The following is a 12404-nucleotide window of genomic DNA, read 5'->3' as shown; positions in this document are numbered from 1 at the left end:
TTGAACTTTTTTTTAACGGACAGGGCATATCTAGACTTTCTTTGAAAATCACAGTATTGTCGCTATACTGGAACATTTTGGTTAGTTCTTGAGCACAAGTCTTCAGTACTATGGCTGACATTTTGTCAGGATTTTGCAGTAAACATTATGTTCATCCACTTCTTGCTATCATGTGAGTGAATGCATTTTGCTGAAGACTAGTTTCCGTGCTGCTGATCATCTCAGGAGGAGACCAAGACGAATCATCATCTCAGTACTTCTGGCTGAATGTGTTTGCAGTGCTTCAGTATTGTCTTTTTTATTGTTGATATACTCAGCTCCCCTATTATTGAAGATGAGAATATTTATGGATCAAGCTCCTCCAATGAGTTTAATTGCCCTCCAGTATTGATAGCTGAAATTGACAGGATTGCAGAGCTTAGATCTGATGTGTTGGTTAAGGAAGTGCTTAGCTCTGTCTGTCTTATCCTACTTTTGCTGATTGGCATGAAAGTAGACCTGTGGTGTATCTTCACCAGGTTGGCATCTCACTTTTGGGTGTGTCTAGTGCTGGTCCTGGTGTCTACTACTGTACTCTTTGTTGAACCAGTGCTGATCAGATATGGCTGATAAATTTTACTGATGCCACAAAAATAGTTAGCAAAGTAAGTTGTGAAGAGGACGTAAAGAGACTGCAAAGAGTTATAGTATAAAATAGGAGAATGTGAAATTGTTCATTTTTGTCAGGATAATTTAAAACAAAAATTATCTGAATAGCAAGAGATTGCAGAGCTCTGAGATGCAGAGAGATCTGGGTATTCAAGTCCACGACTCTCAAAAGGTTAGCAAACAGATACACCAAATATGAGGAAGGCTAATAGAATGTTATTGTTTTGTTGCAAGGAGAATTGAATACAAATGTGGAGAGGTTATTTGCTTGAACAAAACAAGGCATGGATGAGTCCCCTTCTGGAGATTTGTGCATAGTATTTGTCTCCTTATTTAAGAAGGGGTGTAAGTGCATTGGAAGCAGTTCAGAGAAAGTTTACCTGAAATTGACAGGTTGTTTTATGAGGATTGGTTAGAAAGGTTAGGCTTGTATCCACTGATGTTTAGAAGATAAAGACACTGATTGATTTAAAAAATATAAGATGATTTTGTCACTTACATAAATGATTTGGATGCGAGCATAAGAGGTACAGTTAGTAAGTTTGCAGATGACACCAAAATTGGAGGTGTAGTGGACAGCAGGATCTTGACCAGATGAGCCAATGGGCAGAGAAGTGGCAGATGGAGTTTAATTCAGATAAATGCAAGGTGCTGCATTTTGGGAAAGCAGGATTTATACACTTAATGGTAAGGTCCTAGGGAGTGTTGCTGAACAAAGAGACCTTGGAGTGCAGGTTCATAGCTCATTGAAAGTGGAGTCGCAGGTAGATAGGATAGTGAAGAAGGCGTTTGTGCTTTCCTTTATTGGTCAGAGTATTGAGTACAGGAGTTGGAAGGTCATGTTGCGGCTGTTCAGGACATTGGTTAGGCCACTGTTGGAATATTGCTTGCAATTCTGGTCTCCTTCCTATTGGAAAGATGTTGTGAAACTTGAAAGGGTTCAGAAAAGATTTACAAGGATGTTGCCAGGGTTGGAGGATTTGAGCTATAGGGAGAGGCTGAACAGGCTGGGGCTGGTTTCCCTGGAGCGTCGGAGGCTGAGGGGTGACCTTGTAGAGGTTTACAAAATTGAGGGATATGGATAGGGTAAATAGTCAAAGTCTTTTCCCTGGGGTCGGGGAGTCCAGAACGAGAGGGCATAGGTTTAGGGTGAGAGTGGAAAGATATAAAAGAGACCTACAGGGTAACTTTTTCACACAGAGGGTGGTGCATGTATGGAATGAGCTGCCAGAGGAAGTGGTGGAGGCTGGTACAATTGCAACATTTAAGAGGCATTTGGATGGGTATATGAATAGAAAGGGTTTGGAGGGATATGGGCTGGGTGCTAGCAGGTGGGACTAGATTGGGTTGGGATATCTGGTTGGACTGAAGGGTCTGTTTCCATGCTGTACATTTCTATGACTCTATTCTGAAGGCAGTGGATGTGGAAAGGATGTTGCATTTTGTAGGCGATTCATAAACTCGTGAAAACTATTTAAAAGTGAGGGGCTGTCGGTTGATAACCGATGAGCATTCTTTTATCATAGAGTAACTATGGAATACATTTAATTAAAAGATGGCAAAGACTCCAGTCACTACACTACCAGACGGATATGGATGCTTTGGAAACGGTACAGAAAAGGTTTACCAGGATGTTGCCTGGTTTGGGGGGGGGGGGGTGTTTAGCTATGAAGAAAGGTTGAATAGACAGGGTTTGTTTTCACTGGAATGTAGGAGGTTGAGGGATGACCTAATTTTTGTAAGATTGTGATTGGCCTGGTTAGAGTGCAACGTATGGTGCTTTTCCTGGGGTGCAGGGGTCAATAAATAGGGAACATAGGTTAAAGGTATGTGTGTGTGTGTGTGTATAGGGGGGTGGGGGGAGTTTAAAAGAGATGTATGAGGCAAGTTTACGACGCAAGACGTGGCGAGTGCCTGGGATGCGTTGGTTGAAACAGAAACAGTAGCAGCATTCAAGAAGCACCTCGACAAATGCATGAATAGGCAGGGAATGAGGGATGCTGGTCTTATAAGTGAAGACAGTTTTAGTCTAGAAGGGCAAAATGTGTCAGCGCAGTCTTGGAGGACAGAAGGGCCTGTTTCTATGCTATATTCTTTTTTTGTTTTTGTTCTTTGTTCTTATTCAAAGTCTTCAATTATTTGTAAAGCAGTGGATGATAGATTATTTGTAAGTAAAGGGGTGGGAGGGATTGGTCGAGGCAACTTCCATTGCAACTTTTAAGAAAAAAAGTAGTTAAATATTGAAACAAATGATGCAAGTTTTGGAGGAAGAGAATGACAGTGAGGCTGATTTTGAAATTGTCTCCTGCAGAACTGACCCATTCCTCCTACATTGTAAAGCCTATGGCTCTTTGTGTTTTGGTGTGTTCTGTAACCTTTTAAGAAATATTAGCTTAAAAACTGCTTTAAATTGAGGTGAAAAAATCTGTAGTTACAGCCTAGAAAATGATAATCTCTTTGGGGAGACAATGACATAGCGGGTATTGTTACTGGACCAGAATTAATGTAGGAGTGGCACCTGATAAACCTCCCTTTGACTTCATGAATGAAGCTCCAGGCAGTAGGTTTGATTCATATGAAGCTGGTACATGTGCAGGTGTGAGATTGACTTAGCATGGTAACATACATCAAGCCCTTCATCTGTTTGACTGATGATTGCTGATAACCATGAGAAGCTGTCTAGCTTAGTTAAACTGCAAGACCAGACAAATGGCCTGTGTGCCTTTAAGTTTTAACTGACGCAGCTAGGTACTAAAAGGCAAGCAGAGATGCTGTGAATATCGAAGAATTCACAAATTGAATAAGTGCTAAGAGAGTAAGCGAGGATCCTTGTTATGTTCCCTGGTCAAATCTATGAGAAAACTGTACCTTTGCTCAAAACGTCCTGGCAGCAGCTTTGTAATGAAAGGTGCCAATGTGCTCAAGCACAGTGTTGAAATCAAAACTACTGTATGTTTGTTGGAGATGTGCCATTTTGCACTGAATTGATACATGTCAGATGCCAAGTCCATGGATGGGGATTTGGTGAGTTCAGTTGCAAACAATGTGTGTGTCCTGAAATGCTGGGGACTGAACCAGGATGGAGGTTCACAAAAGCAAGGAATGAACTGGAATCCCCAGGTAACCACTCTGACACTCATGCTGCCATCTAGTTTCTATCCAACACTTGGAAGAATGGGAAACTGCATATGTGAGGTGCAGTTAACTAATGATGAAAAGTGCAAATTGTCTGCTGACTGGTGAGAATCTCATCTCACCACTCAAAAAAATGGTTAGAAAATTGATGTTTTTGCTGTCTGTCTAGATGCTGTTCACTTGGAATATTCTATCCAATGTTACATCGCAATTGGATCCCATCGGCCTATCTCTATTTGTGCTGTTAGTTGTCCATCTTATGAATAATGTGTGCGTTAATATAAACAGTCTCTAGTTTTTTTTATTGCTATTCTTTCCAGGGCCACCCTTGCTGATGTACTATTTTGGTTGACCTTTCTGTTGAATCCAGTTTGTGTGTGCCTTTATCCAGATGGCCAAACTGTATTATTGACTTAGGATATCTCTTTAGATTAATCAAGTTTTCTTCATTTGGCCCTTGTTCTCCTCTCCCACTTGTTAAGCTGAACCCACAGCCCTAGTTACATAATTAGAGAGGATGCTGTTTTGTCCCAGTTTTAAGTGGAGCCCATTCCAATGAAACAACTGTCTTTGTTTAGTACTGTTACCAGATTATCATGAGTAGGAACATTGTATTTTAATATTTTTTCCATATCACTCTTTGAGCCATGCTCGTTAATTTTTGAATCAACATTGTCCGATGCCAATTAGTACTTGACTCAACTTGTACATCTTTTGATTGCCAACTTTCCAGTGACTTGAAAAACATTAACAATCATCTTTGGGAATTATGATCCTTCTCTCTAACTTTACAATATAGTGAGTATTAGTATTTTTATTAGCCGCCTTAATTTATGTTGAGCTCTCCATAGGTTTACAAAGATATATCTCTTTGTGGGGTGCATTTTTTGTGGTGAAAACTTTGCTACCTTGGTCACTTTTCCACAGTAAGCTCAGAAATTTTCTATTCATGGAAACCAGAAATGCTTTGTAGTTTGTCCTGCCCATAGAACGCCATGGAACACTTAGGAGTATAACCAAATATGATTCTCAAATCTTTTCCACAAGTTTAGTATATTTTTAGATTTCTGTGATGTCCCATTTGCGAACCTGTGTTTGGTATGAGTGGAATAAGACTCCACTCACAATATTGGTGATTTGAAAAATTGTGGAATTGTTATGACATGAGTGACAGCCACAGAAACAAAGGCTGAGCAACTTGTTCACACTGAGGAAGGGAAAAACTTTGAGAACCCAACTTAATAAGTTAAATCTTCCAGAAGTTGATCATTCATTAATATTTGGAAGTTGTTCTCTTTCGGGTGAATAGTTTTTTCAAAGATTATTGTTTATAAAGTAGAAAATTGGACAGATTTTTAAATTGTAATTTTAATTCTATTTCAAGTTTGATGATGGAGGAATTTCAAACCTAACAAAAGTAGCGCTGGGACAGTTTTTCAACATAAATCTTTAGCCTGTGTAATTTTTAAATTTTTAATCATTGTCTTCATTCTTTATTCATTGTTGTTTTTGTCCCCATTCTTAGTAAATCATTTGAAATAATTTCACTGCCTTTTCAGACCACCCACCTATGTTTGTTTACATGTCCTCTTAAACCATTCAGATTTGTTTAAGTGCGTTACTCCAATGTATTTAGTTTTTGGTTTAGTTATTTCGGTCCCTTGGGATAAATTAGGACCATGAGTCAATTTATAGTTTCAAATTCATAATCTGACATTGCACTCCGTATGGGTGATCACAGCACAAGTACATGTTATTTACTTTTTATTTAACAAAGGAATTAACTAGAAAATTGTGTTTCAAAATTTGTGGAAAAAATTAAATGAAAAACAAATCCTGAAAACAAGTAAATTAGAAAATGTGCAGCAAAAACAGGAAATAGGTAAGATTTGACATCTTGGTGCATGCTAATAATTTATTTTCTGTCCTGACTGACTGAGTTCTGAGTAATAGATTTTTTTTCTAGTCTAAACTAACTTATTGTATGAATGCAGATCTTTTTGAACTGAACTTTCTTTGAAATTCTAATTGGATTTCAAATGTGGTTGGAATACTTATAAAGTTCTCCATGGTCTGTGGAATAAAATTTATATACTTTCTAGATGGAAAGAATTGATAAGTGTAGAAGTCTTTGTCAAATTCATTTTTGAACTTTGGTTAGGTGTCATTTACAATACTGTGTACAGTCTGGTTATTATAATAAAAAGTCAGTGATATAATATATAAGTTACCAGAGAGAGTGCAAGGAAACATATGAAAATGGTAAATCCAAGGTCAAAACTGTCATCAAAAGACAAGCAGACTGGTTCTCTTTATATCTTGAAAGCTGAAGGATAGATAACTAGATGTCTCTCAAATGTTGATACCATAGGCACAGCTATTAATTCCATCTACCAAATAAATTTGCATCTTGACTGTCTCTTCTGGATTGCAACCTGAATCCCAGCAATGAACAAAAACATCTGTTATATTTGTTTAGTTTTTTTTCCCACTGTTCCAAAGCTTGACTCATTTCTTTTATCTCCTCTGCATTTAGCTATACTTGTGACATTGAAGCTGTCAGCTGTGATGAAGCTCTTGTAGATGTAACCACAATTTGTGCTGAAACTGGATTGACACCTGATGAGGTAGCAACTGTGATTCGCTCTGAGATCAAAGAGAAAACAAAATGCACTGCATCCGTTGGAATGGGTATGTAGCTAAGCAATACAAATTGTGCCTTTAATTTGCGTGTGAAGTTGAATATGTTCAGAGCATTTCAATTTAAGAATAGTAAGATATTAAAATGAGTTAAAATAGTAAAATTATACATTTCTAAGAGGTAATGCACTAAAGGTTTTCTAGATAAGAGGTGCTCAATACAGTGAGATCAACTGGAATGAGCCACTTTACTTTTGACATTACGACATTAAGACATCATCTGATTTGAAATGTATGGAATTTTTAAAGAGCAGAAACTGAGGCTTCCTCCTGGTGAAGGAATCTACAAATAGATGTTATAGTCTCAGGATAAAGGTCTGGATATTTAAGACTGAGATGAGAAACTTGGTTGCTCAGCCAGGTATGAATCTCGAGACTTGTGTATCTCAGAGAGCTCTGGTTGCTTAGTCAATAAATATATTCAAGACTGAGGCTACTAGATTTTTGGCACTAAGACAAGAACATCTGTCAAGAAAGAACAGTTGAATTTTCTTTTGTTCATGGGAAGTGGGCATCAGTAGCAAGGTTGGCATTTCTTGGCCATTCCTTATTGTCCTTGAGAAGGTGGAGATGAGTCACCTTCTTGAACTACTGCATTGATGTGGTAAATTGATGTTGAAGGAACAGAGATATACAATATAGACATGGAAAACTGACTTTGAGTTGATGGATGACTTTTTTTGTGCCAATCGCCCTTGTTCTTAGGTGAGAAAGGTCAAATGGTTGGATGGTTTGTCAAGAAAGCCTTGACAGGTTGAAGCAGTGCATCCTGAGAATGATCTACACAGAAGCTAAGGTATATCAGTGATTGAAGAAGTTAATGTTTAAGGTGATAAATGGAGTGTCAGTCAAGCAGGCTGAATAATGTGGAGTTTCTTCAGTATTGGTAGAGGTGCACTCATCCAGTCATGTAGAGAGTATTTCACCACACTTCTAATTGTGGAAAACCTTTGGGTAATTTTTGAGCTGCTCTTGTAGTGACAATGTTTATGTTGCTTGTCCAGTTAAACTTATGGTTTATGGTAGCCCCTTGAATGGTGGAGGATTGAGTGATTTGGATGTGAATATAGGAGGTATGGTTAGTAAGTTTGCAGATGAAACCAAAATTGGTGTAATGGAGAGCCAAGAAGGTTACTTCAGAGTACAATGGGACCTTGATCAGATGGTCCTCTGGAACAAGGAGTGGCAGATTGAATTTAATTTAGATAAATATGAGGTGTTGCATTTTGGCAGGGCAAATCAGGACAGACTTATGCATTTAATGGTAAGATCCTGAGGAACATTGCCAAACAATTGCATCTTGAAGTGCAGGTTAATAGTTCCTTGAAAATGGAGTTGTAAGTAGAGATGATAATGAAGAAGGGGTTTGGTATGCTTGCGTTTATTGGTCAGTGCATTGAGGAGAGGAGTTGAGAGGTCATGTTGTGGCTGTACAGATTATTGGTTAGGCCACTTTGGAATACTGTGTTCAATTCTAGTCTCCCTGATCTAGGAAGGATGTTATGAAACTTGAAAGGGTTCAGCAAAGATTTACAAAGATGTTGCCAGGGTTGGAGGGTTTAAACTATAGGGAGAGGCTGAATAGGCTATATTCCCTGGAGTGTTGGAGGCTGATGAGTGATCTCATACAAATTTGTAAAATTCTGAGGGATATGGATAGGGTGAATAGCCATGGCCTTTTTCCCAAGGTAGGGGAGTCCAGAACTAGAGAGCACAGGTTTAAGGTGAGAGGGGAAAGATTTAAAAGGGACCTAAGGGGCAACTTTTTTGTGTAGAGGGTTGTATTGAGCTGCTAGAGGATGTGGTGTAGTCTGGTACAATTACAACATTTAAAAGGCATTTGAATGAGTATATAAATGGAAAGGCTTTCGTGGGACATGGGAGAAATGCTGACAAATGGGACTAGATTTATTTAGGATATCTAGATGTAAGTTTGCTTGCTGAGCCGGAAGGTTTGTTTTCAGACATTTCAGTACCACCATACTAGGTAACATCATCAGTGAGCCTCCGGTGAAGCACTGGTGTCATGGCCCACTTTCTGTTTATGTGTTTAGGTTTCCTTGGGTTGGTGGTGTCATTTCCTGTTCTTTTTCTCAGAGGATGGTAATTAGAGTCCAATTCTGTGTTTGTTGATAGAGTTCCATTGGAATGCCATGCTTGTCGGAATTGTCGTGCATGTTTCTGTTTGACTTGTCCTAGGATGGATGTGTTGTCTCAGTTGGAGTAGTGTCCTTCATCATCTGTGTGTAAGGATACTAGTGATAGTAGGTCATGTCTTTTTGTGGCTAGTTGATGTTCATGTATCCTGGTGGCTAGTTTTCTGCCTATTTGTGCAATGTAGTGTTTGTTACAGTTCTTGCAACGTATTTTGTAAATGACACTCGTTTTGCTTATTGTCTGTATAGGATAATTTAAGTTCATTAGCTGCTGTTTTAGTGAGTTGGTGGGTTTGTGGGCTACCATGATGGCAAGAGGTCTGAGTAGTGGATATCTGGTCAGCATGGATAAGTTAGACCAAAGGGAGTGTTTCCACACTGTCCATTTCTATGAGTCAATGACTTAGTGACGGTAACACCATTGAATGGCAATGGGAAATGGTTAGACTCTTCCTTGTTGGAGATAGTCATTAGATATAGCCTGACTGTTATCTAGGTCTTGCTTTATGTGGAAGTGGAATGCTTCATTATCTGAGCAATTGAAAACAGAGGTGAAACCTATACAATCGATAGTGAGTTTTCCCACTTCTCTTATAAAGGAGGAAAGATTATTGATGAAGTAGCTAAAGATGGTTACCAAGGCCACAGTGCTGAAGAGTTTTGGTCAAACAGACTTTGTCAAGGGGGAGATCATGTTTAATGATTTTTAAGGAAGTGTCTAGGTGTATGGATGTGCATAGTGCAGCTGATGTCGTCTGGATTGACTTCAGTAAGGCTTTTGACAAGGTCATGCATGGGAGGCTGCTTAAAAAGCTAAGAATTCATTGATTCCAAGATAATTTGGATCTAAAATTGGCTTAGCTGCAAGAAGAAGTGAGTGATGGTCAGTGTTTTTATGACTGGAAACTTGTGTCCAGTGGTGTATCTCGCAGTTTGCTTCTGAATACCATGCCATTTGTTATGTACATGAATGGTCCAGATGTGAGTGTAGGATGTGTGATCAGTAGATTTGGAAATGGCATGAAAATTGGTGGTGTGGTAAATAATGAGGAGAAGCCTTAGGCTACAGGGTGATATCGACAGGCTTCTCAGGTGGGCTGAACAGTGGCAAATGGAATTTAACCCTGAAAATTAAGAGATGCATTTGGGCAGGACTAACAAGGCAAGGGCGTACAGGATGAATGGTAGGACCAAGGGAACCTTGGCTTGCTTGTCCATAGATCCTTGAAGGCAACAAAACAGATTGATAAAGTGTTCTTACTTTTTATTAGTCAATGCACTGAGTACAAAAGTGAGGAGGGTATAATGGAGCTGTAGGCACAGCTGGAGTCGTGTGTGCAGTTCTGGTCACCACATTATAGGAAGAATGAGATCCCACTGGAGACGGTGGAGAGGAGATTTATCAAAATGTTGCCTGTGCTAGAGAGATATAGCAATGAAGAGAGACTAGATAGGCTGGGGATGTTTACCTTTGACCAGAGAAGGTTGAGGGGGAATCAGATAGGGAGAAATTTTTCCCATTAAAAATTAATAAGAATTCGAAGGTAAGATGCACAAGATTTCGAGGGACATTAAGGAAATTTTTTTCACCCAAAGATTTATGTGTATAAGGAACTCACTGTATAAAACGTGGTATTTAAAAGAACATTTAAAACCCACAGCATACAAGGTTACAGGTCAACTGCTGGAAAATAGCATTGGAATACATAGATGCTTGATGAGCCATGTGAACACTTATGGCCCATAGGCCCTTTTCAATGCTGTAAAATCTCTGATTCTGTGACTGCTGCAGCAGTGTTCTGGGATCAATATTGTTGGCTTCCATCAGCTACAATCACCTTCTTTTGTGTTAGATATGACTCAAGCCAGTGAAGAGTTTTCCTTCTGATTCCCAGTGATTTCACTTTTACTAGGGCTCCTTGATGCCACACTCAATCAGATGCTCCCTTGATGTCAAGGGCAGTCACTCTCACTTCACCTCTGGAATACAGCTACTTAGTCCATGTTTGAACCCAAGGCTTCAAGATTGAGAGCTGAGTGTTCTTCAGAACCTAATCTCAGCCTCGGTGAACAGGTTGTTGGTGAGTAAGTTGCCCTTGATGGCATTGTCAACAACATTTTCCATCAGTTGCTGCTGATGAGTGTGAACTGATGGGGCACTAATCAGATGGATTAAATTTGGCCAGCTTTTTGTGGATGATACATCTGGGCAATTTTCTACTTGTCTGACTAAGTACCAGTGTTTTCGCTGTACTGGAACAACTTGATTAGAGACCATTGCACATTCTGGAACATGTCTTCACCATAGCCAGGATCTCATGTGCTCAGCAATCTCTTGATGTCACGTGATACAAATCCAATTGGGTGAAGATTGATGATGTCTGGAAGAGACCAAGATGGATCATTCACTTGGCTGTTCTAGCTGAAAATAGTAGCAGATTCTTCACTTATGTTTTTTTCACTGACATGCTGCGTTCCACTGTTATTGAGGATGTAGATGTTTATGGAGGTAATGCCTCCAATTAGTTATTTGATTGTTCACTATCATTCACAACTGAATTTGATAAGACAGCACAGCTTTATAATCTTTTGGTTCACATATTGACTCTGCTGTTAAAATATTTGTATTCCTTGTTCTAGCTTCCCAAGATTTTGGTATGCCTGGCACTGTATCAGGCCCTTCCACTCTCCTCATTGAATCCTTTCTCGATGCTATTGATAAAATGGGAAAATGCTAGACCAGTGGTTTACAGATTGTGGTGGAAGTGATTCTGCTGCTGCTGATTGGTGCCTGATGAGTTCCCAATTTTGAACTACCAGATGTGTTCTGTACCTGTTACATTTAGAATAGTTATAATACTACACAACACGATAGAAGGTGCAATTAATGTGGAGGTAAAACTTGGTCTTCTCTGCTAGCTTATGCTGTCATGAATATATGTATCTATGGAAGTTAGGTTGGTGAAGATGAACTAAACTAGCTTCTTTCTTCTGGTGTTCTCTACCTGTTGTAGGGCAGGTCTGGCTGTCATGATGTTCAGGACATGGCCAGCACCACCACGTGGTGCTACAGAGCTACTCCTGGTGATGGACATTGAAGTCCCTCACTATAGTATACTCTCCTCAGTGCATCTTTCAAGTGGTGTTCAAGTTGGAGTGGTACTGAAGAATGGTTGTATATGTTAATCAGCATAACAGATGAATTAGGAGCAGGTTTAGTACACTCAGCCTCTTGAGCCTGTTCTGCCATACAATAAGATTATGACTGATCTGATTATTTCACGTTTCGAGGTACACAAACAACCTTTCATCCCTTTGTTAATCAAGATTCTGTATTCCTCTGCCTTAAAAATATTCAAAGACTCTGTTACCACCACCTTTCTAGGAAGGTAGTTCCAAAGACTTTCTGCTCTGTGAGAGAAAAATGTCTCCTCAATATTCCCTTTAGTTGTGTTTGTTGCTGTGTGGACCTCTGAAGTTAGTGACTTCTAGTTTCTGAAAGCCCCAGAAGGGGCTCTGTGTCTACATTGTCAATCCCTTTTAGCATCTTTTATACCTCAATCAGATTTTTTTCCATTCTTCAAAATGCTGGAAACATAAGCCTAAATTGTTCAATCTCTTCTCATAAGATATGCCTTTCATCTCTGGAGTTAATCTAATGAACCTACTCTGAACTTTCTCCAATGGAATTACATTCTTCCTGATGTGAAGGGACCAAAACTGTATGTCCTATACAGTTGGAACAACATTTCCCTGCTTTTATAC

At 39.3% G+C, this 12404-nt stretch overlaps 1 protein-coding gene across 3 annotated transcripts in view; it reads left to right on the top strand.

Annotated features, from left to right (window-relative positions):
- rev1 (REV1 DNA directed polymerase) overlaps window positions 1-12404 on the top strand; it is a 127116-nt gene that overhangs the window by 50229 nt on the left and 64483 nt on the right. For all 3 annotated transcript variants that reach the window (XM_043691687.1, XM_043691686.1, XM_043691688.1), the window contains exon 11: window positions 6320-6474. In XM_043691687.1, the coding sequence (XP_043547622.1) occupies window positions 6320-6474 (155 nt within the window). The remainder of the gene's footprint in view (window positions 1-6319; window positions 6475-12404) is intronic.

The sequence above is a fragment of the Chiloscyllium plagiosum genome, chromosome 6, assembly GCF_004010195.1.
Source record: "Chiloscyllium plagiosum isolate BGI_BamShark_2017 chromosome 6, ASM401019v2, whole genome shotgun sequence".
Classification (NCBI taxonomy): Eukaryota; Metazoa; Chordata; class Chondrichthyes; order Orectolobiformes; family Hemiscylliidae; genus Chiloscyllium; species Chiloscyllium plagiosum.
The sequence above is the reverse complement of the archived record's forward strand: the minus strand, read 5'-3'. Positions and strand labels throughout refer to the sequence as shown.